General features: G+C 37.8%; 1 protein-coding gene and 1 non-coding gene across 14 annotated transcripts in view; both read right to left on the reverse strand.

Moving 5' to 3' along the window:
- Positions 1-24,990, reverse strand: part of UTRN (utrophin) — a 500,526-nt gene that overhangs the window by 121,183 nt on the left and 354,353 nt on the right. For all 13 annotated transcript variants that reach the window (XM_027601866.2, XM_027601862.2, XM_027601867.2 and 10 more), the window contains one exon: positions 17,930-18,086. In XM_027601866.2, coding sequence (XP_027457667.2) covers positions 17,930-18,086 — 157 coding nt within the window. The remainder of the gene's footprint in view (positions 1-17,929; positions 18,087-24,990) is intronic.
- On the reverse strand, positions 5,575-5,681 carry LOC113928136. The gene has a single exon (XR_003521817.2). It is a non-coding gene; the product is annotated as a U6 spliceosomal RNA (small nuclear RNA).

The following is a 24,990-nucleotide window of genomic DNA, read 5'->3' on the forward strand; positions in this document are numbered from 1 at the left end:
CCACCTGTCATTTAACTGGGATTGCAAGTCCAAGATGGGTTCATTCACGTGTCTAGAAAATATTGTGAGCTACTGGCTGGAATACCACAGTTTCCCTCTCTATAGACTCTAAATGCCCTGTAGGCTAGACTGGGCTTCTTTGAAGCCTGGTAGTTAGTGTTCCCAAAGAGTAGAGTGAAAGCTGCAAGATTTCTTAAGACATAGACTCTAGAACAGCTCTGTCCAACAGAACTTCCTGCACAGATAAAAATGCTCTAAAACCATGTTGTCTAATATGGTAGGAACAGGTGGCTTGCAACATTTGGTACTTGAAATATGACTAATTGAACTAAAGAACTGGATTTTAAATTTTATCTAGTTGTAATTAATTTAATTTAAATACAAGTGGTCACATATAGCTGAGAGTCACCACGTCAGTACCACTCTAGAATTTGCACTTCTGCCACATTCTATTATTTAAAGCAAGTCACAAGGCCCAGCACAGATTCAAAAGAATGGACAAATACAGTGTATTTCTGGGTGAGGGGAAGAGCAATGATCCTCCACATAGGGGCTGAGATACAGAGAATCATGATTCATTATTATAACAACCTACCACACAGGATAAAGGGGAAAGGAAAGGCTGGGGGAGGCATGGGGATTGGTACTATTTTATATAAGTAGTCACGGAAGGCATCTCAAAGACGGTGATGTCTGAAGAAAGAGCTGAAGGAAGTGAGGAAGCCAACCATAAGAATATCTGGCGAAAGAGCAATCCAGGCTGGGAGAATGGCAAATACAAAAGTCCTGAGGGGAGTGCTTGCCTGGCTTAGCAGGCTGGCACTGTCAGAGCTGGGTAAACAAAAAGGATGAGGGTGACTGCTTCTGTAAAAATGTTTCGAATTGTGAAAGTTAGAAGGAAGGAAGTCTTTGTGGTTGAAAGTAACCACATACTTCTTTATACAGCAGACATCTAGCTACCTTACTGACTCAAGGCCTGGCCGTTGACCTAAGAAGGCTCTGTGTGACAACCTTACTGCAAAGCTTATGCATTTTCCATTCTAACAGACAGTTCAAAGACCTCACTCTCCGCCCCCCCTCCCCCCCCCCCCCCCCGCCGCGGCAAGCACATGTGAAATCAAGCCTCACCCTATAAGCAGTAGACCGGATCAGTTGTAACAAGGAGGGAGAAACAAAATAATTTCAAAAACTAAAATTGAAACTTTATTTTAAACGTTGCATGCTCTGAAGTTTTTAATATCAGGAAATATGGTCTCGGATACCTCAGAAGTCAAGAATAATAAATGGAAAGCAAAATGATTGTCCCATGGCCATAAGAAAATGTTCAACGTCTCTCTCATCCTAAGGTGGCGTGAGGGTATATTACAGAATTTTCCAACAAAGATTTCCACCAAAATAAAAAATTTAAAACATAGTAAATTCATATAATCCGAAGGAAATATGCCAAGCACAAGAGGAGATGGTAATGAATAAGCCACGATCCCAATCCTCAGGGAACTTACAGTCTAAAGGGAAGAGAATGCTGGTCACAATGTGTTAAGTGCCACCAATCTTCGAGAGAAGAACAAACAGGACACTGAGGAAATACAGAGAAGGTGGAGGGAGGTGGAGGGGGCACAAGCAACCTTGTGTTGAAAAAGAAACTGGAATTAGAGTAAAGGTAATTAAGGGAAAAGCAATTCAAGGAAACAGAATAAGCAGGTAAAGTAATCTAGTCTCTCATTGTTTTCCGTTAAGCAGCTTCTGCATCTCATTTAAACTAAAGGAAGCTCTGGAATATCAGGTTAGTGAAAAACTGATTCAAATATCAGAACTTAACTAGCAAAAATCTCAGTGTTTTCATGCTCAACAGAATTTCTCCAAGCCCCAAACCCCACTTGCAGAGCCCACCTTTCCTGTCACTTCTCTGCCCCCTTTCAGACTCAGGGTACTGTTTGGCAGCTTACTGGTATGAGTGTCAGGCAGCAGAGTAAATTGCTCCTTATTCAATTTTAAATGCCTAAAGAGAGACTCTCAATGATCCTCCTGCAATGTCTAGGAACACTTCTCCCCACCTGCTATCACTGGGAAGGACAGGGGACTAAGGGTAAGAAGGTATAGATCTTCCTTCACTTACTATGGGGTTACGACCCCATAAACCCCACTGTGAGCTGAAAATACTGTAAGTCAAAAATGCACTGAACACACCTAACCTACCAAACATCATAGGTTAGCTAAGCCTACCTTAAATGTGCTCAGAACACTTACATTAGCTGACAACTGGGCAAAATCATCTAACACAAAGCCTATTTTAGAATAAAGTTGGACAGTGCATGTAATTTATTAAACGCTGTACTGAAAGTGAAAAGCAGAATGATCGCATGGAGACAGAATGGTTGTCAATAGGATCAGTCACTGACCCTCATGAGTGTGTGGTGGTCTGGGAACTGGCTGCCCCTGCCCAGCATCACGAGAGGGGACATCCTGCATAATGCTAGCCCAGGAAAAGATCCAAGTTCAAAATTCGAAGTACAGTTCCTACTGAATTCCTATGGCTTTTGCACCATCATAAAGTTGAAAAACTGTAAGTCTACCATCAAGTCAGGGATGGTCTGCATAAAGAAATGACTGGGATGGGTTAAGTCTGAAAGTCTCTCAAGTCAATCGGCTGTTCATTTTCATCATGAACATGGCATTGGCTCACTGCAGGGGCTGAGTTGCTGCCAAGCAAAGAGCAGTATGATCAGTTACTCCTGGAGCACTGACATGGGCAGGACCCTGCAAATCACCTGATGTGAAAACAAGGCCTGAGAAAACCTGGAGGGAGGAGAGGAATCTCTGACATCCCCATCTGTCCTAAATAGCAGCTTGCCACACTGCCCTGAGACCAAGGGGAGACAAGAAGAGAAAAAAAGCACACACGTGGGTGTGAACTAAATTTCAGTGTCAGCCCCTCTTCTTTAAGTAACAACTGTCTCCTCTCTTTACTCTAAAGCATCATCCAAATTGTCTGTATATCAAGTGCCAAAGTTCTCTGAGATGCACTTTTCCTAAAATTTTCTAGACCACAATATTAAAATTATAAATAAAGCAGATCCTTTGGCTCTCTTGCTTCAAGCCCTCCAAGAGCTCCCTGTTGCACTTGGAACCAATTCTAAACTTCCTATCAAGATCTGGATCTTCCCTGCTCTCCAACTTCAACTACTAAATACCCTAATTTCTAGTCTCAAAGTCTTTATTTCTGTTCCTAGAATATGCCAAGTGTTCCTTCCTCATGTCCTGTGTAATACAGAGTCAAGGAAGGAGAACTCCCGAGAAATGGGAGCAGCCCATTCACTGTCTCACCTGTGAAGTTAGTAGACTAGTAAACTAGTTACTATTAAAATGATGCTAACCTAAAGTCTTACCAACATTCTCACCTCTTTTCCAAGACAGAATTCTTTCCTCAGCCTCTATTCACCATTACTTATGGAGGAAAGTTCTAGCTGCTTTATCTATAGCTTTGGATGACCAATACCAGTATCCAACCCTCCATTAGCAAGAACAACTGAATGTAACTCTCTTAAGGGATAAATTATTTAATTCTAAGAAAAATGGAATCATGTGATCCTCCAAAATTAAGTGAAAATGTTTGGAAAGTATAAAACTGGGTTGCGAGATTCTTATGTCACTTTAGATTTTAGAAAACATATAAATGTAAGGTCTTTTTGTGAACCAATTTGTTCCAGACTAAAACAGCAAAGTAAAGCTCTGTGATGGCAAAAATGGTTGGCAAGATTACATCACATACACTAATTTGATATAAATACCAAATTTCTTCAACTGATCAGTCCAACAATGTATATCTTTTTCCCAATCCTTTGATGTACAACCAAATCAAGCACATTCAACCAGTTCTCTCCCTTCTCTTTGAGAGAAAAACAGAATCAGACATCTGACATCCCAGAACTGCTCTCTAAATTCCCATCCTGCCATGGGATACCAGCATTTTAATGCTAACAATACAAGGTTCAAGGAAAGAGGGGGGAAAATGAGAAATCACAGGAAAGGGTGCAGTGAAACTTCACTTTCATACATTGCTAGAGGCGGAAAATTGGTTCAATCACTTGGGAAAGTAGGTTGGCAATATATCAAGAGTCATTACTATGTTCATATTGTGTGAAACAAGAATTTCACCTTTGAGAATATACCCTAGGAAAATGATCCAGAAAAAAGCTACAAACACAAAAGTTTTCATTATAAAGTTATTTATGATTTAAAAAATTTGAAAGCAATTTAAATGTCTAACACCTGGAAAATATTTAGGCTCACTATGGTATGGCTACACTAGGGACCCCTTATGTAACCTTGGAAAATTACTATGATAATGACTACATAGCAACACGAAGAAAAAGACATGACATATATCTAAGTAAAAAAGACAGGATGAAAACTATGTACCCTATTAGGACTGTGTGAAAGATAAATACGCAAAAAGAACATACTCACGCAAAATGAAAATGGCTGTTACAGTGGTAAACTTAAGGCCAATTTTTTGTTCTTTATTTTATACAATCTGTAATGATATTATTTTCATAATTTAAAATTATACTTTTCTCCCTCAGAGGGAGAGATGAACCATGAGAGACTATGGACTCTGAGAAACAAACATGGTTTTAGAGGGGAGGGGGGAGGGGGGAGGGGTTATCCTGGTGATGGGTATTAAGGAGGGCACATACTGCATGGAGCACTGGGTATTATATAAAAAAAAAAATGAATCGTGGATCACCACATCAAAAACTAATGATGTATTGTATGGTGACTAACATAACATAATAAAATTTAAAAAATTAAAAAAAAATAAATAAAATTAAAAAATAAATAAAATTATACTTTTAAAAAAGGAATATTAAATGGAATCTAGCTCATTTATCATTGAACAAATTATTACTTTTATTTATTTTTGCTTTTTTATTGAAATACAACTGGTATACAATATCCCATTAGTATCAGGTATACATCATAGTGATTTGATGTTTTTGTACATTACAAAATGATCCCCACAATAATTCTAGTTACCTTTTGTCATCATACAAAGCTATTACCGTATTATTGACTATATCCCTTATTCTGTACATCATAAACTCATGATTTACTAATTTTATAACTCTGAGTTTATAGCTCTTAGTCCCCTTCACCTATTTCACCCACCCACCACCCCCTCCCCACTCTGGTAATCAACAGTTTTGCTGTACCTATGAGTCTGTTTCTGTTTGTTTATTCATTTGTTTCTTAGACTCCATGTGTGAGATCATATAGTATTGTCTTTCGCTCTCTGACTTATCTCGCTTAGCATAATACCCTCTAGGTCCATTCATGTTGTCACAAATAGCAAGATTTAACTCATTTTTTATGGATGAGTGATATTCTATCGTATACATATACCACATCTTCTTCATCTACTAATGGACACTTAGGTTGTTTCCATATCTTGGCTATTGTGAATAAACACAGGCATGAATATATGTCTTCAAACTGATGTTTTCAATGTCTTCACATAATTACCCAGAAGTAGAATTACTGGATCATATGGTAATTCTATCTTTAATTTTTTGAAAAAATACGGAATGTTTCATGAATTTACATGTCATCCTTGCATAGAGGCCCGGCCAATCTTCCGTGTATCATTCCAATTTTAGTACAGGTACTGCCGAAGCAAGCACAAATTACTACTTTTAATGAATGGCATTATTAATAATTACAAATATATTTCAGAAGCATAGTTTTTATATATACAACAACCATGAAACTTTCCCATTATGTTTTACCTCATGACCTCTCTGAAGCTAAATTTATTCTAAACGTGTAACACACGACAACAGTTACTGAATGAGGCATTCCCTGTGTTTAAGGTACTGCCTGTCTGTGAGGAATCTTAACCCATCTAGCTTTCAAGGTGTCAAATCTCTACACAAGAGAGAACCCAGCAATATTCAGTATATAAGGGCAAATAAGCTACATTTTATTTATTTATTTTTAAAGATTTTATTTATTTGACAGAGAGAGACACAGCGAGAGAGGGAACACAAGCAGGGGGAGTGGGAGAGGGAGAAGCAGGCTTCCCGCGGAGCAGGGAGCCTGATGCGGGGCTCGATCCCAGGACCCTGGGATCATGACCTGAGCCAAAGGCAGCCGCTTAATGACTGAGCCACCCAGGTGCCCCAATAAGCTACATTTTAAAAGCTATCTCAACAATTAGAGATATGTCAATGCTTTCCCCCTTATACAAAAATCTTTCCAACTCCTGATTTGAATAATTTAGGTAATATTAAAAAAGAAAGAAGGTAACCTCTTAACTGGCTATAATATTAAAATGTAAAGTATAATGGTGTTGATTAATATTCTTACAACTTCAAGTATGTCATATAATTGAAATTATTTTTAGCTCTTCAGGAAATACTATTACTTATATTTCTGTCAGCTAATCTTTATTAAAGATTCATCTATTCAAAGTAGAAATATCTTCAAAAGGGAATATTCTTTTGAACATGAATAAGTAAAAAGGGATTAAAGAGAGATAAAGAGAAAAAAAAGGAACAATCATACCTCTTTGGGTTATCTTTGGGTATATTTCATTCTTTTAACATTCAACAAAAATTGATTATCTAAAGTGTCAGGCATAGACCAAGAGACAACAGAAAATAAGTAAGTAATTATAGAGGATGATAAATATTATGGAAAAAGAAAAAAGTAGAACAGGGTAACAGAGATTAGGGGCACTGGGAAGGGGGTTCGACTGGTGTAGAGAAGTCTGGGTAGGCTTCACTGGGGAGATACCATAGAACAAACATTTGAAAACAGTGGAATAAATCATGTGGATACCAAGTTAAGAGCATTCTAGGTACAGAAGACAACATAGTGCTGCAACTGAAGGCACAGCTAGGGGCCAGTGTGGCTGATACCAGACTTTACGAGAGAAAATAGTAGGAATGAGGTGAGCAAGGTGTGAGTGGGAGGTAGGTCACACCACGGAGGGTCTTGTAGACCATTCTGAGAACAGTGGCTTTTATTCTGAATTAAACAGGAAAATGCTACAGAATTTTGATTCATTGGAATAGGAACACTCTGGCCACTGTATTAAGAGTAACAGAGATCGATAACTGTAGCTCCTAATAGATGGTAAGACATAACCAGATTCTGATTCTATATTTTCAACACAGAACCAACGAGATTTTCTAACAGAGGGAATATGAAAGAAAGACAAGATTGAAGGTGATTATTATTTTTTATCTAAGCAACAACAGAATTCTTTCCATTGAAATGGGGGGAGATCAGGTAGAATGATTTTGAGCAGCAAGTTCAGGAATTCAGTTTGGACTTACTAAGTTTGAGGTGTGTATTAGATACCCAAGTAGAGATGCCACGTAAAGAGATACAAATTTGGCATATAGATGGCACGTGACGCCAGGAAACAATGAGTTCAGGAAGGAATAGGTACAGAGAAGTTGGCATAGCCTGGCCCCTGGTGCATCCCAATTCTAGGAGGCTGAGGAAAGAAGGAGGGGCCAGCAGAGGAGGTTGAGAAGGAGCTACCAGGGAGGTAAGAAGAAAACCAGCACAGAGTGGTGTCCTAGAAATCAAGTAAAGAGACCGAACAGAGCAATAGTTAGTGAGGTGACAAGAAAAGGACTGAGAATGGACCCCTGGTCACATCTCAGCTGACACGAATGCACAGGGACAAAAGAAGTTACAGTGAGGGCATCTAAGTGCAAGTGGAGGCTCGGGATGGCTTCCTTGAGAAAGAGAATGCTTGCGTTAAGTTTTAAGTGCAGGGCCCATCTAAGAGTGGAGCCTTATGTGACTGTAATTGCATGGGACACACACCCACGAAGCTGACCCTCAATGCAAGGCATCCCAACTATAACGAATAGAAGTACTGCTGGTACAGCAGGCTTTCTTAGCTTCTGGTTTCAAAAAAACACTTCACTACGTATTGGAGAATACAAGCAGAAAAAATAAACGATACAAACATAAGGAGAATCTGTTAGAATGTAATTTACTTTTTTCCCCGACTTGCTTTCAAAGCTAAATCAGCATATATGGATCTGAAGTCATTATAGTATGACAGCAAAAAAGGGCAGAAGTGTCATTAAATTTGATAGCACTAATAAAACTACATGAGAAAAGGAAAAGAAAACAGGCTTACTTTTCATTAGTATGCAGACAAAATAAAAAAAAAATCTCCTTCATAGAGCTTTAAAAGTTTTGGGTAACGTCCCTAAATGAACATTTAATATACAAATTCATTTTGGTTCCACCCCATTGACATAAAAAATGATGCCTGAGTCAGAATACTAAGTATGAATGCTAAAACTAAGATAGGAATCCTCCAGCTTCTCACAGTAATAAAAGTATTCTTCCCTACAATTTTCAAAATATATGCACACATAAATGTATTCCTTCATTTGGCAAATATATTCAATATCTACCATTACCAGGCACTGCATAAGGTGCTGAACTTGTATTTTTTTTCCTCTCTCAAGTAAAAATGAAAAGGGAGGTAAGCAACACCCACCCTCTTACTCTATTGCATATTCCAGTCATGCCATGACGAATTTGGAGGAGTTTCCCTCCAGGAGTTTTGGCAACACTCTTTAGAGAATTCTTATTCCGAAATCTCTTTTTAGCTCAAAGGCTACTTGCTCTGTGAAGCCTTACCCGGTCTTCCCAAGTACAGAGAACCATGATTCATCTGTGCCTCCCTGGCCGTGGGCTCATGCTCACAATTACCTTGCCTTTAGTATCCAATGTAGTTACTTTTTTCAAGCCTGTCTCTGCTGCCAGATGATGAAATCCGAGACAGCAAAATTAGTCTTCTGAAGTGATACATGCCCAGTGCCTAGCAAAGTACGTAGCAAATATCAGTAGCAACGTAGAGGTTTGTTGAATGAATACGTAAACTGGCAAATAAATGAAACTCAGCTAAATATGTCCAGAGGCAGTTCATTGGAAATGGGCTGTTATATTCAGGGGGTGGACTGTAACTGCTTGGTCTCCCAAACCTCTCCTTCTTGCTGCATTTGTGGTCCACTCTCAATTTCACCACCAGATAGTGCCAGCTATCAGGCTGCCTTGCCATTCCCTCTAAACGTGGATAGTCCACGGCCCTTTGGGGTAAAGTCCCAATGACACCTGTCAGACATAGGAGATAAATCAGCTGCAGACAACTAAATGGAGTGTGGCCAGTAGGTATAGCCTCACTTCTAGAACTGCTGCTTTGGGAAGGAATACAAATAGCAGCTTTACTCATAGTCCTTAGAGTAGATTATGCATTTAATAAGAATGAAGTCAGAGGAGGCACTAAAGGCTGGAGGGGGAACTTGGAAAATAATTTAATCAATTTTAGAAAAAGGCCAATATCCCATATTTGGTAACTTCATCACACAGCAAGACCTTGAAGTTACAGACTTGCAGGTAAGAGTCTCAGATTACTTTAGTAGGGAGAACAATCCCCCCCCCCCACCCACAAACCACAGCCTCAATTTCATGGTGGCATGTTGCTGATTTAAAGACAAGGTTTGAATTTGTTACTTTAGTAAGCAAGTTTGCAAGTGTATTTCAGCAAGTCAGTTTCAGATTCAAATGTCCTGACCCTGATATAATGAGGTTTGAATAGAGGAATTAAGTAAAGGATAGAGGGGCCCTGAGGAAATGGATCTAAACCTATAAAAAATTACACCAGAATCATACACTTTCAATTATTTTTGGTGATTTTCTTTGCTAAAATCAAACATGTAATCTATTAAAGAAAGGGTGTCAGAGCTGACAACTACCCCCACATTAAGTGAGAATTTACATTGTGTAGAAAATGAAGCGCAGAGTGAATAGCAAAAACTGCATCTGCAATGTAATCCAGTGTTAAAGCATGTGACTTGAAATAAATCCCTAACATTACAAATGAATGACTGCATTGTAGGTACTTTCTAAGTAACTGTTGATTGAATGATAATCTCACATTCTTGAAAGTGAAGCTGCATACAAGTGACCTCACTTTCTATAAACCATTAAAAATGATACAAAAGGGGTGCCTGGGTGGCTCAGTCGTTAAGCGTCTGCCTTCGGCTCAGGTCATGATCCCAGGATCCTGGGATCGAGCCCCACATCAGGCTCCCTGCTCAGCGGGAAGCCTGCTTCTCCCTCTCCCACTCCCCCTGCTTGTATTTCCTCTCTCGCTGTGTCTGTCAAATAAATAAATAAAATTTTTAAAAAAAATAAAATAAAAATAAAAAAATAAAAATTATATGAAAAATTTAGGTCACTAGATGGGAAAATTCAACTATATCCATTTATTCTAAAAATCATTAAAAACACTGTATTTTTTTAAAAAAACACCATATGTTTTAAAGTAGTAATTTATTTTGATATTTGAGGATATTAAATATGTACCCACATGAGAAAAAACTAATACAATTGTGTTGTTTACAAACTGATACTTGTAAAGACTGGAAGATGACTCTGTCTAATTTTAAGTTAATCCTAGATAGTGATGGGGGACTACTTCTGCGGGGCAGTATTAGATGGTAAATAACAGGTATTAATATACCTTTATTTAATTAAAACAACTCAGTTTTAAACAAAACAAAAATGATCAAAACTGTCAAGACAGACTCGCAGTTACAGGAGGAGATATGGACCACTCCTTACTGTGTGCCAGGCCCAGGGCCAAACACTTTACTGTCATAGCCCTTTGACATATTATTAATTTTTATTATTATTTAATAAGTATCCTATATGTATGTGCTGTTAAAGCACTGAACAAAGTATTTATTATTATTGTTACTGAAAACTTATCAATGTTCTGAGTCACTGATTAAAATATCCAACTTATCCAAAGTATAAACATTTAATTAAGGGTCCAAAATACATTGATGTTATATAGTATCAGTTCCTGGGACTTTTTTTTTTTTTTTTTTTGGACAGAAGAAAAGAATGCCAATCTGTGAGCCACTCATTTCAACGTGTGAGAGAGAGAGATCTTAAGCAGAGACTGCTATGGGGCTTTCTGCTTGCTCAGCATCCAGGACTGGGGACCTTTCCCCAGCACCATCAACCCTACTAACCACTTTGCTTTTCTGCTTTGTTTCTGGTCTGTGGACTGTCTGTCATGTTCTGGAGCCCAAATTTGCTATGTTTGGTTTCCGGGGGGAGGGGGGAGTTACATTTTATCTATAATTACTAGGTGTTTTAAGCAGACAAGGTGATCTGAAGCATGACCTTACAGTACCATTCTAACTAAAAGTCTCAGAGCCATCCCCTAAACATTTAAATATGTAATATTCCATCTGGATATAGCCACAAGCACAGAGCTTTTATGAACAGAAATTATTAAAACGTGTCATTGAAGTGGAGAGGCTGTGCCTTATTGCCCTTTGTATATTTAACATTGTTTTCAACCACAAGAAACATTGTTTTCAACCACAAGGCATTCAGTGAATAGTGTGGGTGGGTGGTGAGGTGACTAGCACTGCCATTATTGAAGAATGGTTATGAGAAAGTGTCATTAAGTCACTGATGCACACATATCAAGGTCTAGAATATAGAAATATAGGTAGGAACCATAAGACTTTGAGAGTATGTGAGTTCCCATAAACCAACCTCCAAGTATCCGAGGTGCCTGTACAAATAAATCTGAGATACCAGAGTCTCTAACCATCGCCATCTGTGACCGTGAAAGCAGACTGGACCCAGGAAAAGGTCACATGAATGCAAATTCAAATGTAAAATTATATATATTAATTTTGTTTCTTTACTTATACATTATGGTAACATTCAAATATTGCATTTAAAGGTAATTAGATTCATGGTTAAACATTTATCATTTGCCTATAAACCTCTGATAAGTTAACTAAAGCAGTGCATATGGACGTGTCTTTTGAGCTTGGCCTTTCCATGACAAGCTGTTTTCTTCTATTAAGAACAAGAAATAAGTCATTTTGCAGTCTCTAGACTCTTATCTTATCCCATATAAATTCTCAAAAAATGTTGTTTCAATGACTTCATCCCATTTCCTGAGTAGTCTAAATTATCTCTGAAGCCACCAATAGGCAAAAATAGTAAATGTAAGTTCTGACGTCAAAACTTGCAGTTGCCCAAATGTCAGGAATCTGAGGAAAAATTAAAAATTTGGACACAGCACAACTAAAGGAAAAATACATTAGAAAATATAGGTCCTAGTCTAAAGAAGGACTCCAACAGTCATTGCTTATTGCGCACTTACTTTAAATGTACTCTGCTAAGTGCTTTATGTATACTGATGATCAGACACAGGACTGAAGAGATTGGACAATATGCTCCAGAGCCTCCTCGATCACAGAGCTAGTGAGTGGAGGAGGGGAGCACTGAAACCATGTCTACCTAAACCCAGGTTCTAGTTCACTAACTTTTATAGACAGTCCCAACAGAAGGTGCCTCAGAATAGAGGCTGATATGCCACTATCCAGAGGGCAAGAGCCAAAAAAAAAAAATTCCACTTAACTTCATAAAGTGCTGAGAAGAGAGGTTAGTCAGATGTCTACTTAGAATTACCTTATTCAAATTCTTCACATAACTCTTTGACATCAGTTTGACATCCCTGGAAACAGCTTTTAAGTCACGTAGTGGTTTTCTAGTGCACGGTAACCCCACATCCACCTAAGGTTTTGAGACTTAGCTTTGTTTTTTACTTTGTATATAATGTCACGGGAAACTTTAATGTAAAACTTAAGTGCTAATTTGTGTGACATCAGCACAGGTGGTTTTTAATGCATCTTGTGAATGTGTATTTGTCTTGACCACAACAGAAAGTCATGTGGTATTGCTTTTTAAGCTGATCTTTAAAAGACTTGTGTACATGACATTCAAGACTTGCATTTATGAGATCTTATCTCCTAGAATAGTAAACAAATCAGTGTTAAATTTCTTGTCTTGTTTAAAAAAAAATTCCATCTGGGAATCGCTAGACATTCTAATTTAGTATCAAGAGATTAGATCCCATTAGTTTGACACAGTACTGCGTTGTTCAAAATAAAGTAATTCGGACAGCTATCTGCAAGAAGAGAGGGTAAGTTAGAAATCAAATACAAGGTCCCACTCTTTCTAAGGGGAAATTTTAAGAAACAAAAAAAACTTGCCTAATATTAGTATCAAGCCATTTAAGGGTTGATTTTGGTTGATTCTAACTATGTACTTTTAAGCTATAAAGCAAGAGTTCTTTAAAACTGAAGAGATCTCTTAAACTTTATTATGACAATTAAAGACCAAAAATAGCAAGAAGTTAGAAAAGACACCTAAATTTATTGCTAAACATACCTGTGAAAAAAGTTTAAAGATTATTTTGTTCTATTCAAAGCTACATCATGTTATAATTGAAAAGAGTTATAGAATCTCTTAAAGAGAAAAGATCAGAAATAAAAGTGTACAAGAACTGTTGGCAGGCTTGAGTTATCACCAAGGGACTGAAGTTGGAGGTTAGAGAAATGGATAGTTGGGTAGACAACTAGAGACTTGGGACAGCAATGTGCAGTGCACAATTCCTGTTGGAAATGATTTCTAATAACACAGGGAAGAAACAGGGACTGTGTCTGTTCTGTGTATCCGTGTCTCTCTGGTGTCCTAGAAACTGCCAGACACATGGGCAAATGATAAAGATTTGTTGGAAGTGAGAAAGGAAAGGAGGGATGAAAAGTCAGATTTCATCAAAACACACCATGGCTCTCATTTTCTTCCACTATCAGTAAGGGGACTGGACTAAACTATTTCTTGGGCCTCTTTCAGTTTTAATCATTGATAATTTTAATTCTAAATAAAGATTTTTTTTTTCCTGATAAAAAGAATCTGAAGGCAGGGGGGAAAGACATTCTCCAAGGACGTAGGGAAGAAAAAGCTATCCTGAAATAGAATAACCACATGTATACCCAACACCCAAAGGGATTTTAAATTTAAGAAAATATTACAGATAATTCACAGAATTATATTTAAGTTAGAACATTGGCAAGGCTGAGATTCAACCACAGTTAGACTATTCAATGATTATGGCTGGCAAAGTTTAGTAAGAAAGGTAAATAACTACAGGTAGCTGTCATGTCTTTAAATATTGCCCTAATAGTGCATCCCCCAATGCATAGGGATTTGCCCTCACTGTAATAATTTATAGTGATTAGAAACATTATAGTTGACAGGTGGGAAAGAAGGTTACTTTTGACAGAATGTGACTGCATTTAGAAATAAGGTCTTTAAAGAAACAGTTAAGTTAAAATGAGGTCATTAGGGTGGGCCCTAATCCAATATGACTGCTGTCCTTATAAAAAGAGGGTATTTTGAGCAGTTTTAAAAGACACATACTCACAGAGGGAAGGCCATCTGAAGACAAGGAGAGAGGCCTCAGAAAAAAATCAACCCTGCAGACACGCTGATCTCAGACTTCTAGGCTCCAGAATTGTGAGAAGATTAATTTCTTTTATGTCACTCAATCTATGGTGTTTTGTTATGGTGGCCCTCGCAAACCAATAGACACCTCCACAAACTTTACTCAGAAATCTCTTCCATAATTTATTTCTGGCATAAGACGCTGCTCAGTTCTCAGAGTTAAAAATGAAGCTCGTGTCAAAACACTGGTAATAGATGATAGTAAGAAAGCCTGTAGTTTTGGATCACTGATAAATTGGAAGGCAGACTATGACAGATCACAATAAAGTATCATATTCCAGAACCTACGATCCACATGAAACGTCACAAAGGATCATTTCCAGTGAGGGTATAACAACGAGAGGAGAAGCCACCTGGCGCCATCCTTAGACACTCAATCAGTGCTATTCGTAGAAACTTTCTAATATAAAACTCAGAGAAGTACAGACCATTAAATGGAAACTCCTGGTAAGTCCTACTTACTGATAAAGAACATCCCTCAACAGTAGTCTGGATTATGCACAACGTGCTAAGTGATGGCAACTGTGATAAAGACGTAATAGTAACCCAAGAAAAATCCAGTAGCAGGCACTGTGAAATTTAGAAAGCAGTGCTAAACTATATCCAATTTACACTATTCCTCTCCCCCACCCCCAACCAGGGGTGTAAGACTCAAAAGATGTGAAAACACCATTTTTCCAAACTACACCAATCCCAACCTATCCCACCATCGCCCTTCCTTCTCATAATCATCATTCTGGTATCAGGTCATGGTGATTTTACTGTCCCCACAGACGATCCTGCAGCCAACTCTGCCTCTCAGCTCCTTATCTACTCCTCCCTATGGACCAGGTCCTCCACCCTACCTGTGCAACTCACTCCCGCAAAAAGACACCGGAGATGGTCATTAACAATAAATGTCCCTTCTAGCACCCCTTCTCTGACTATAACCAGCTTTCTTTACAGTCTGTTCCCCTCCCCAGGTCCCTAACTTGAATGATTTCTCAGCCCCACTGCCGTGTCCCATTCACTGACTTCTAACATCACTTTACTGTCCCTCATCTCCCTGATATCCTCAGATCTCCCTCCCCCACAGCCTCGACTCCACATGCGATCATTACCATAGCTCCCTTGCATTTCTGTAACCCCCTTTTCGCCTCTCTTCCTCCATCACATGTGCTTGGTTCAATTCAACTTTCCAACTCACTCCTCACCTTCAGTGAGGCAACTCAACCATGGGCGAAGAAAAACATTCACATTGGCTGTTCTCACTTTAAATTCATGAGCACTGACCTCACGGGGGCCCTTCATAATGCCCCGTGGTCTTCTTGTACATTCCTAGTTTAACTCACCCACTTCTGGACTATATTTTTTGCCTCCTCTCTCCCCAAACCTCCACATTGTCTCCCTTCTTCTCGTATTCAGTTGATGACCTTGCTCCTTATTTCACTGAGAAAAGAGAGGCAATCAAAAGAGGACATCTAGATGTTCCTACACACAAATCTGCAAAGCTACCTTTTTGTTAGACTGGATGAACTCTTTGCCCTCCTACCTGAGACCAACTGCTGCACTTGTGTCCTGGATCCTATCCCATCCCCTACCTGGTAATCTCTCTCCTGCATCACTGACTTTTCCGACTTGATAAGATCATTCCCATCAGCATAGAACCATATAGAATTTGTCCCCATCCTTATCATACACTTTCTAAGTGAACCACAGCCTAAAAGAGGCTTGTTCTGAGGAGGGCTTAGAAAGAACACAGGCAGCACTTACTGGAAACACTGATGTGTACTTTACTTGCTAAGGCCGGAAGAGGAAAATCATTTCATGCCTCAAGAACGAGGTTTTAACCAAAACTAGCAGAACATGGTCACAAGCAGATTTTATTCCTTAACAGAGCACTTCCATTAGAAGAGCTTTGTATTATTCTATTTCATCACCTGAATCCACAAAAAAGGTATATGAGTAATTAAGGAGAAACATGATTTTCCTAAATCAGTGATTTAAAATCTTCTGTCATTGTTTGTTGTTGTTGTTGTTATGATTATTTTTTTGCATGTTATATTCCAACAGTGTCTTCTTTTCTCTTACCTTGGAACTCTATCACAGTCTCTTTTCAAGTAGAAGGGGAGAATTTACCCAAATGGTAATTTGATTAACCTAGTCACAAGGACCCAAAGTAAAATAAATTTCAAGGTCTTATCATTTTGAAGCAAACTTATTACCTAGATGACATCTTCCTTTCTTCCTTTAGAAGATGCATGTGTTAGTGTTGTGGCTTTTCCAAAGGGAATAGAATTCTAACATCACATTTAAACGTACAGATTTAGAATGAGAACTTGCATTGCATTTGAAGAGTAAAAACTATATATATATAACAAAACAAGCCCATGTGTAGTACATGAGAAAATGGGCATGAAGGAGTACCAAATAAACAAATGGAGAGTTAATAAGGCAAAGAATTTAAATAATACAAAGTTCTAAGAATTGACATGTCAGTTGATAACATTTCAGCATATCTGCTTCTCAGAGTAAAAGTACAAAAGTACAAATTTGCAGAGAGACAGAAATTTGAGCAGAATAAAAATGTAACTAAAAAAAGTCTAAGTTCAGAAAAATAAAACATATAAAATGATCTAAATACTATGGCCCTCATTTGCTTTAAGACTTTATTGTATATTCGTACTTCTACAGGTCCTTATTTTTTTCACTTCCATTTATTATAAACATGATAAACATGATAATTTGCAATTCTTTATAACTCTATGCCTTCTCAATTTAAGAACTCACTTGTAGTAAAAATATTTCCCCAACAGAATATATTAATATTTTAAAATCTATTAGAAAGTTAGATAAATGTTATGATATGCTAAAAGCAATATGATGCTTTAGAGATCTGTAATGTTTGAAAAAGATTAATTAAATATGAAGAAAAATTAATTTGAAACAAATGGAAGTAATACATGCAACTTAAATTAAGTGTCTAAATACTCATAATTAGAAATGGGGGGTAGGAGGTCACCTGGGTGGCTCAGTAGGTTAAGCGTCCAACTCTTGGTTTCAGCTCAGGTCATGATCGTGGGGTCACTGGATTGAGCCCTGTATCGGGCTCCGAGCTCATCGGGGAGTCTGCTTGAGGATTCTCTCCCTCTCCCTCAGCCCTTCCCCCTGCTCGCACTCCCTCTCTCAAATAAATTAAATCTATAAATAAATAAATAAAAGAAATGGGGGGTGAGGGTGAAATACTGTGTTGATTGCTTCAACTCAAATATTTATCTAGCATTTTGAGTATATACTTTGCCAAAATCAAAATGAATCAAACAAACAGGGTTACAGAAGGGAGGGGAGTAGGGGGATGGAGTAACCAAGCGATGGATATTAAGGAGGGCACGTGTGGTGATGAGCACTGGGTGTTATACGCAACTGATGAATCCCTGAACACTACATCAAAAACTAATTATGTACTCTATGTTGGCTAATTGAAAATAAAAAAATTAAAAAAGGTCCCCACCATATGCAGCCAACTTACTTTACAGTGATCATACTGGAGCTGTAAGGCTGGGACATCCCCTCCAATGGGCATTTGCTTTTGAAGCTCTTCATCTTTAACATTCAGCCATTTGATCAGTTCTTCTAAGGACGTCAGCAACCTGTTCCACTTCTCAGCACTGGCCTCCAAATGGGCCCTGGTGAGAGACAGTATTGACCACATTTAGAAGTTTGAATTGTGTTCAAAAATTATATATCTTCCCTTAGACTCATAATCTTGTATGACCAGCTAATGTTCACATCCCAGAAAGAGGCTGACTTCTTGTTAAAAAAAAAAAATCCTGTAAGAAAGTTATTTTGAAAAAGATGAAATATGCAGATATGTTGGTAATATCTATCAAAATTTAAAACAGATAACTACACGCCACAAAGGCATAAATATGAGTCTTTTGAGAAGAATGACCATGATATAATGTAAAATTATAAAAGCAAGTTTCAGTAGCTTATGTATAATATATACACACACTCAAATATAACTTTCTTCTCCTTTCACCCATATATATGAAGAGAGGGATAGAGAGAAGAAAAGAAAGTAACTATATGCATATAACATGTTTGCAAAGATACATATTAGATGGGGTTACTACTGAAAACACAGTAAACACTTAATTTTTACATATTTATGTACTATGTACAATAGGCCCATGTTATTTTTCTTTCTAAAAGAGCTAATTTTTTAGGAAAGGAAATTACTGTCTTAATTTCCCTTAAAACTCAATAAATTACTGAAAGCAGAACATCACCAGCATTTGCCTCAGAAAGTTGGGAAACAATAAGCCATTGCCTGGATAGAACACTATTTGGCTTAAGGCTGACTGGTGTCCAGTGACAAATGTCCACTGTGAATAGAAAACAACTGGGCAAAAATCATCAATTACAGTACTTCATACTCTGGTTTAAAGGTGAGGTCTTTGGTTCAATAACAATTTCTGTTTTTAGTACAGAAAAGTACCTTCAGATTCTTAAATTATGAACTTTATACTCAGGAAACCATGTTTTGGAAATATTTTTACGTGATTAAGATTCCAATAAGAATAAAAGCCCTTGAGAATAGAAATGCTAATAAAAGCACAAATTTGGGGCGCTGAAGAAAGCCCACTTACCCAGTCTCAAGCCCACACTTCATGGGCTGAATTTGAAAAGGGGCATCCAGTCAGAAATAACTCCAGGGACTTTAGGAGTCAGCGTTTACTCAACCCTGCACCACCCCAGCGGGCAGATGGTTAATGTGGACTTGAGCACTCAACTGTGTGAAATGGAATTACCTTGACCTTTCAGACTGAGAGGTACAGGGCTGATGGAAACAGACCTAAGCCTTGTTACACACCAGCTTCCAAAGACTAAAGACATGATGGCAGGGCGCCTGGGTGGCTCAGATGGTTAAGCCTCTGCCTTCGGCTCAGGTCATGATCCTGGGGTCCTGGGATCGAGCCCCGCATCGGGCTCCCTGCTAGGCAGGGAGCCTGCTTCTCCCTCTGCCACTGCTTCTCTCTCTCTCTCTCTCTGACTCTCATGAATAAAAAAAAAAAAAAAAAAAAAAAGACATGATGGCAAAAGATGACTCATCTGGGGCAACTTCAGGTACAAGAAACCTCTGTTGATCAGGCTTCACATCCTCTCAGTTAGCTTTCACCTTGACATTGGCATTATGAACACCTCTTCCACAAAACTGCTCCTTCCCTGAGTAATAGGAGACCAATCAACCAGGGACAGCCTCTACTGTCTCTCAGCCTTATCAGTAATTTCCTTTTTGGACATCTGATCTACTTGAGCCTCTGTTCCTAAAGCTGATAGCTCTGCTATAGTTAATTCAAACAAGTATTTTCCCATTGATCACATTAGATGGTACTCCAGCAACACACATTCAACAATATCCTGTCTTTGTTTAAAAATTCATAATGTTTTCAGAAGAATGATCTGATCTCTAGTTCATCTCTAGTTCATAAAATAATGACCATGGTCTATCAGCCAATATTCTTGGCTAAAAGAAAAAAAAATGGAGTTCTGCTTATCTCTGAAATACCACAAACCAGCATTCAGTCATATACAAAAGGCCAGTTAACCTGCAATCTATTTATAGTTCCACTGTCAGCTGGCTAATATAAAACAAACTATTCAAACTCTAAAAGGACGTATCTTATTCAAAAGACCTAGATATGAAATAATAAAAAAACTATTTGTAAATACAGAAAGAAGTTTGAGGTATTTTATAATTCTTTGAGAATTGTATGATTAAAAAGTTTGTTCTCTTGCATTTATAATCTTTTCTATTCATTCTATAGGTGGTATGGTTGACCTCACTTTACAAAATTCTGCTTTAATGAGATCCTGATTCTGCATGAGTGCCAGCTTTTCTATATTCATATTGATTAATTTTAGGCCAAATATGTAATTACCTATCCCCGATAAACAGTAATTTTACTTGTCATAGAGAAGACCTAAATAATTTCAATTATATTAACTGAAATCTCTGCCAGTTACAAATCATTTTGCCACAAATATATTTGACTGAGGTGTTGCAATTTCTTTCTAGTATTTTTTTCTTTTTATTAACATATAATGTATTATTTGTTTCAGGGGTACAGGTCTGTTATTCATCAGTCTTATACAATTCACAGTGCTCACCACAACACATACCCTCCCCAATGTCCATCACCCAGCCACCCCACCCCTCCAGTCCAGCAACCCTCAGTTTGTTTCCTGAGATTAAGAGTCTCTTTCTAGTATTTTTAAAATGCAAAAAAAAAAAAAAAAATGACAGCTAGACATCAGAGGGCTTTAGTCAATCAAGACGTGCTTGAGCGTCTCTGTGTGTAAAACACTTAAGCACATACCCTGACCTCTTATTTTAGATTATTTCACCCTGCTTCTTCAATGTCTGTAGTTTAACTCTTTAATCAATAACTAAATCAGATGTTGCATTCCTTTGAAATCTGGTTACACAGACTCATCGTATTGAAGAGCATGCAAATGTTTTTTCCCCAATGTAATTAACTCTTTTGACTGCATAAAATAATGAAATTGATCATTGAAATCTATCCCGTTCAGCATCTGCAGGACTTTTCATAAAGATGAAGGCAATGTATTTTATAGAAAGATACTAAAATGACTTTGAAATAAACAAGATAACACTCGTATACGTACTTCTCTGCATCTTCCTTTTTCCATCATAAAAAGCATGCTGATCTGGCAGAATTTTTGCCTGGAAAATCTGTTCAGGTTATTCTCCAGTAGATTATAACTATGTGTTCAGTGGATTACTACCATATGCCCAAATAAATGCATGCTTCCATAGTAGCCTTCAGTGTTCTAGTTTCAATTTAATTCTTTCATCTTTCAAGATGAAAGCCTTTTCTTGGGCACTGGGTTGAATGCTTTGCAAGTAGAAACCTTAAACTTGTTTTTGGTGTACTTGTACTTTCTCAATTTTACTCTAAACATTTTTAAAGCTTCCCCTTCCTCACAACTACAGATGACCAATCAGTCATCAATCATATTTTCAGAATCTTAAAACATTCCTTTATCTAACTCATATCTGCGGGCACTCACATTCTGGATAACTGGCTTATTATCCTAATTCTCACCTGTTTCAGTTTATTCTTTGGGTACTTGACATGTGCAAAACTAGAGATACTTTCACTGAATGTATCAACCTAGGATGATGTCTACTGCAGAACATGCTTTACACAAGTTAGCTCTCGTTACACTGAATCATTTATTTTACAAGTCTCTAAACATTTTTAAGTGACCAACTATTTTTAAAACTATATAATGCAAAAATTTCTTAGAAGGATCCATAAAAAATGGTACCCCATCATTCAAATATAATAGGGAGGAAACTGTAAATTAATATCTATTTTAAAGTGCAAAAGCCTGGGGCACCTGGGTGGCTCAGCAGGTTGTGTCTCACTCTTGATTTCAGCTCAGGTCATGGTCTCAGGGTCATGAGATCAAGCCCCACGTCAAGCTGAGCGCACAGTCTGCTTGAGATTCTCTTTCTCCCTCTCCTTCTGCCCCCTGTGCCTCTCATGCTCTCTCTCTCTAGCTCTCTCTCAAATAAATAAATAAATCACAAAGCCTTTACTTTTCAATATTTCTTCAAAGAAGTTTCTATTCCTTCTCCCAATGTGCAGATATGAAAAAGAGAGCAAACAGTGTGAGTCAGCAGGGGCATTTATAAAAATAAAATATAGCTTTCCACTTACTCATTACAAACATCTATGGAGCACTCGCACTGATTATCAGGCACTACAAGGTTTCAGAAATGAAAAGTCCTGGGATCAAGGTTAACCAAATATGCTCTGATATAAGAAACCTAACAACAGTTCTCTGAGGGAACCACAGCTTGGAGAAGAAAAAAACTTGCTTAAGGAGAGAATTTGGGATCCAAACTGCAGTCTAACCTCTTTCCACTCCACCGCTTTCATTATGGGCAGCATTTAAGATGGCAGATAGAAACTATGCAGACATATTTAAGACAAGTGAAGAGCCATTTGCAAAGTAGGTCCATCAAAGAATACAATGACCCAAATTAAGGGAGCAAACGCATACTATCCCCTGTCGTGTAAGGAATGCACAGAATTAAATGTCCAATGTGGCATCTTTATCACAAATGAAATTGATTTTTAGTTTATGGTAAAACCCATAGATTATAAATCAAATTATAATGAAAGAAAATACCTTTATTAGTGCAAGCATAACCAGTTACAGTAAGAGGAGATATTCCTGCTCCCAGAAAGGGAGTAAAGATGACTAGGAGAAAAAGGAATTCAGTATGTGCTGAAAAAAACACCAAAGCTGTGCTTCCAATATGGTAGCCACCAATGACATGTAGCTATTTCCATCAAAGTTGAAGTTAATTAAATAAAATTCGAAATTCACATCATCAGTTAACTAGCCACATTTCAAGCACTCCAAATACCACATGTGGCTCGTGGCTACCACACCAAATGCTACAGAGACAGAACATTTCCACCGTCTCAGAAAGTGGCTGAACCAGAGAGGGGAAAAGAAAAAAGAGAGGGACAGAATCTTCCTCTATTTGACTTGAGAAAAGGAAATGTTAGTAGTTTTACAAGATGGTTAGCAAAATCAACTGGCTAAGGCTAAAAGTGGTATCAGTGACATTGTAGAATGTGATAACAGATGTAATCATGATGTTAAAGGTTAATCTTCTCTAAGAGCTCTTAAAAGGGTGCCCTGAATTTTTAAGAGGCTCATAAAAGAAAGGAAAGATATAATTTTATTTATGAACTCTGTTTTCATTAGATTTTACAATTTCACTGGCCTTTGAAACCATATGTTCATAAGAATCTCTATTAAACATCATTAAGCTGATAAGTGGATATTTAATTAACGTAATTCTAAATTAAATAAATCTAACATAAAAACTTAGGCCGTGTCATTCACATTACTGAATTTATTTCCAATTCACATTTTTTCCAGGGAGTAAAAAATATTGTCAAATTTCCTAAGAGCCTGTTTCCTAGCTGACGTTTCAAATCATTACTATTGTCTCTTCTATCAATCTAAGTGAAATATATACTTGTATGTATTGCTTTTAGATTGCAAAGAATATTTCACACACTGGACTTCAGTATTTAAAAGTCTAATCAAAGTTATCCAAAAAAACTGCAAAATAATATTTAAGATATTAACCCAAGGTGTTGAGCGACAGATTATTACATGGCTCTAATGACCACACCACAGTCCAAGGAGGTAATGCTTGTAAGGCACTTACTATAGGTCTGGCACATGAATATTCAATAAATATTAGCTGTTATTATAATCTTTGGCGACATTCTCTCTTTAAAAACGATGATAAATTAGAGCAAATGCTTCCTGCCATAACAACATTGACTTTAGCACAATTTGAAATTCGGAATGCACAGAAGGGACATATATCAAAGGCCTCATTCTCAGAAAAGAATAAAGGAAGGCCACGGCAAAGGGAGAGTTTTGGGGAGCTAACAAGGAAGCAAAATCTTTACAAAACAGAGATAGTGGTGAATATGATAGAAAATCATTCAGAAGGGGCGCCTGGGTGGCTCAGTCGGTTAAGCGTCTGACTTCGGCTCAGGTCATGATCCCAGAGTCCTGGGATCGAGTCCCGCGGGGGGAATCCTTGCTCAGCGGGGAGCCTGCTTCTCCCTCTCCCTCTGCCCGCCGCTCCCCCTGCTTGTGATCTCTCTCTCTGTTAAATAAATAAATAAAATCTTAAAATATAAATAATTTTTTTAAAAAAGAAAATCATTCAGAATCACAATACCAATTGTTAAGTAGAAAGGGTCAAATTATAAAAGAACTGTCATCATTTTTCACTTTCTCGTACAACACTAGGAAGCCTAGAATCAAGAATGGGGGAGAGAGGGGCACCTGGGTGGCTCAGTAGGTTAAGCGTCTGCCTTGGGCTTGGGTCATGATCCCGGAGTCCCGGGATTGAGCCCTGCATTGTGCTCGAATCTGCTTATCCCTCTCCCTCTCCCTCTGCCAGCAACCTGTGCTCGCTCTCTCTCCCTCTCTCTCTCAAATAAATAAAATCTTAAAAAAAAAAAAAAGAATGGGGGAGAGAGAGTGTGATCATCAGAGTGTCAGGGATTTAAAAGGAGGAGACAAGAAATTCCAGGGGGAGAGAAAATTCACATTATTGAAATGGCTTATGATGGATTCCAAATGAAGTAGAAGGGGTGCATGGAGTCTGAAAAATATTAGGAGAAAGGGAGGCAGGTTTGAAGGAAGGAAAAAAATTAAAAGAGTTCCACAGTTGGAAACATTAAAGGACATGCATTTTTAAACAATCTAGTTGGCATATGTGCTACCGAAATGAGTACTAAACAATCTACTTGAAATATAGTAGATGAATCATATATATAAGATAAAAATACAAAGTTAGGTAATAACATAGAGATGATCCTGGTATATAATAAGCCAATGAAAGATACCCTCTTCATTAGGGCCATAACTTTAGTGTGAAGGAAAACTGATTTACCAATGATGTTGCAAGGAATTCTGATTTGAGGCAACATAGGGATCCTCTCTCAC

Source organism: Zalophus californianus, chromosome 7 (assembly GCF_009762305.2).
Source record: "Zalophus californianus isolate mZalCal1 chromosome 7, mZalCal1.pri.v2, whole genome shotgun sequence".
NCBI classification, from domain to species: Eukaryota; Metazoa; Chordata; class Mammalia; order Carnivora; family Otariidae; genus Zalophus; species Zalophus californianus.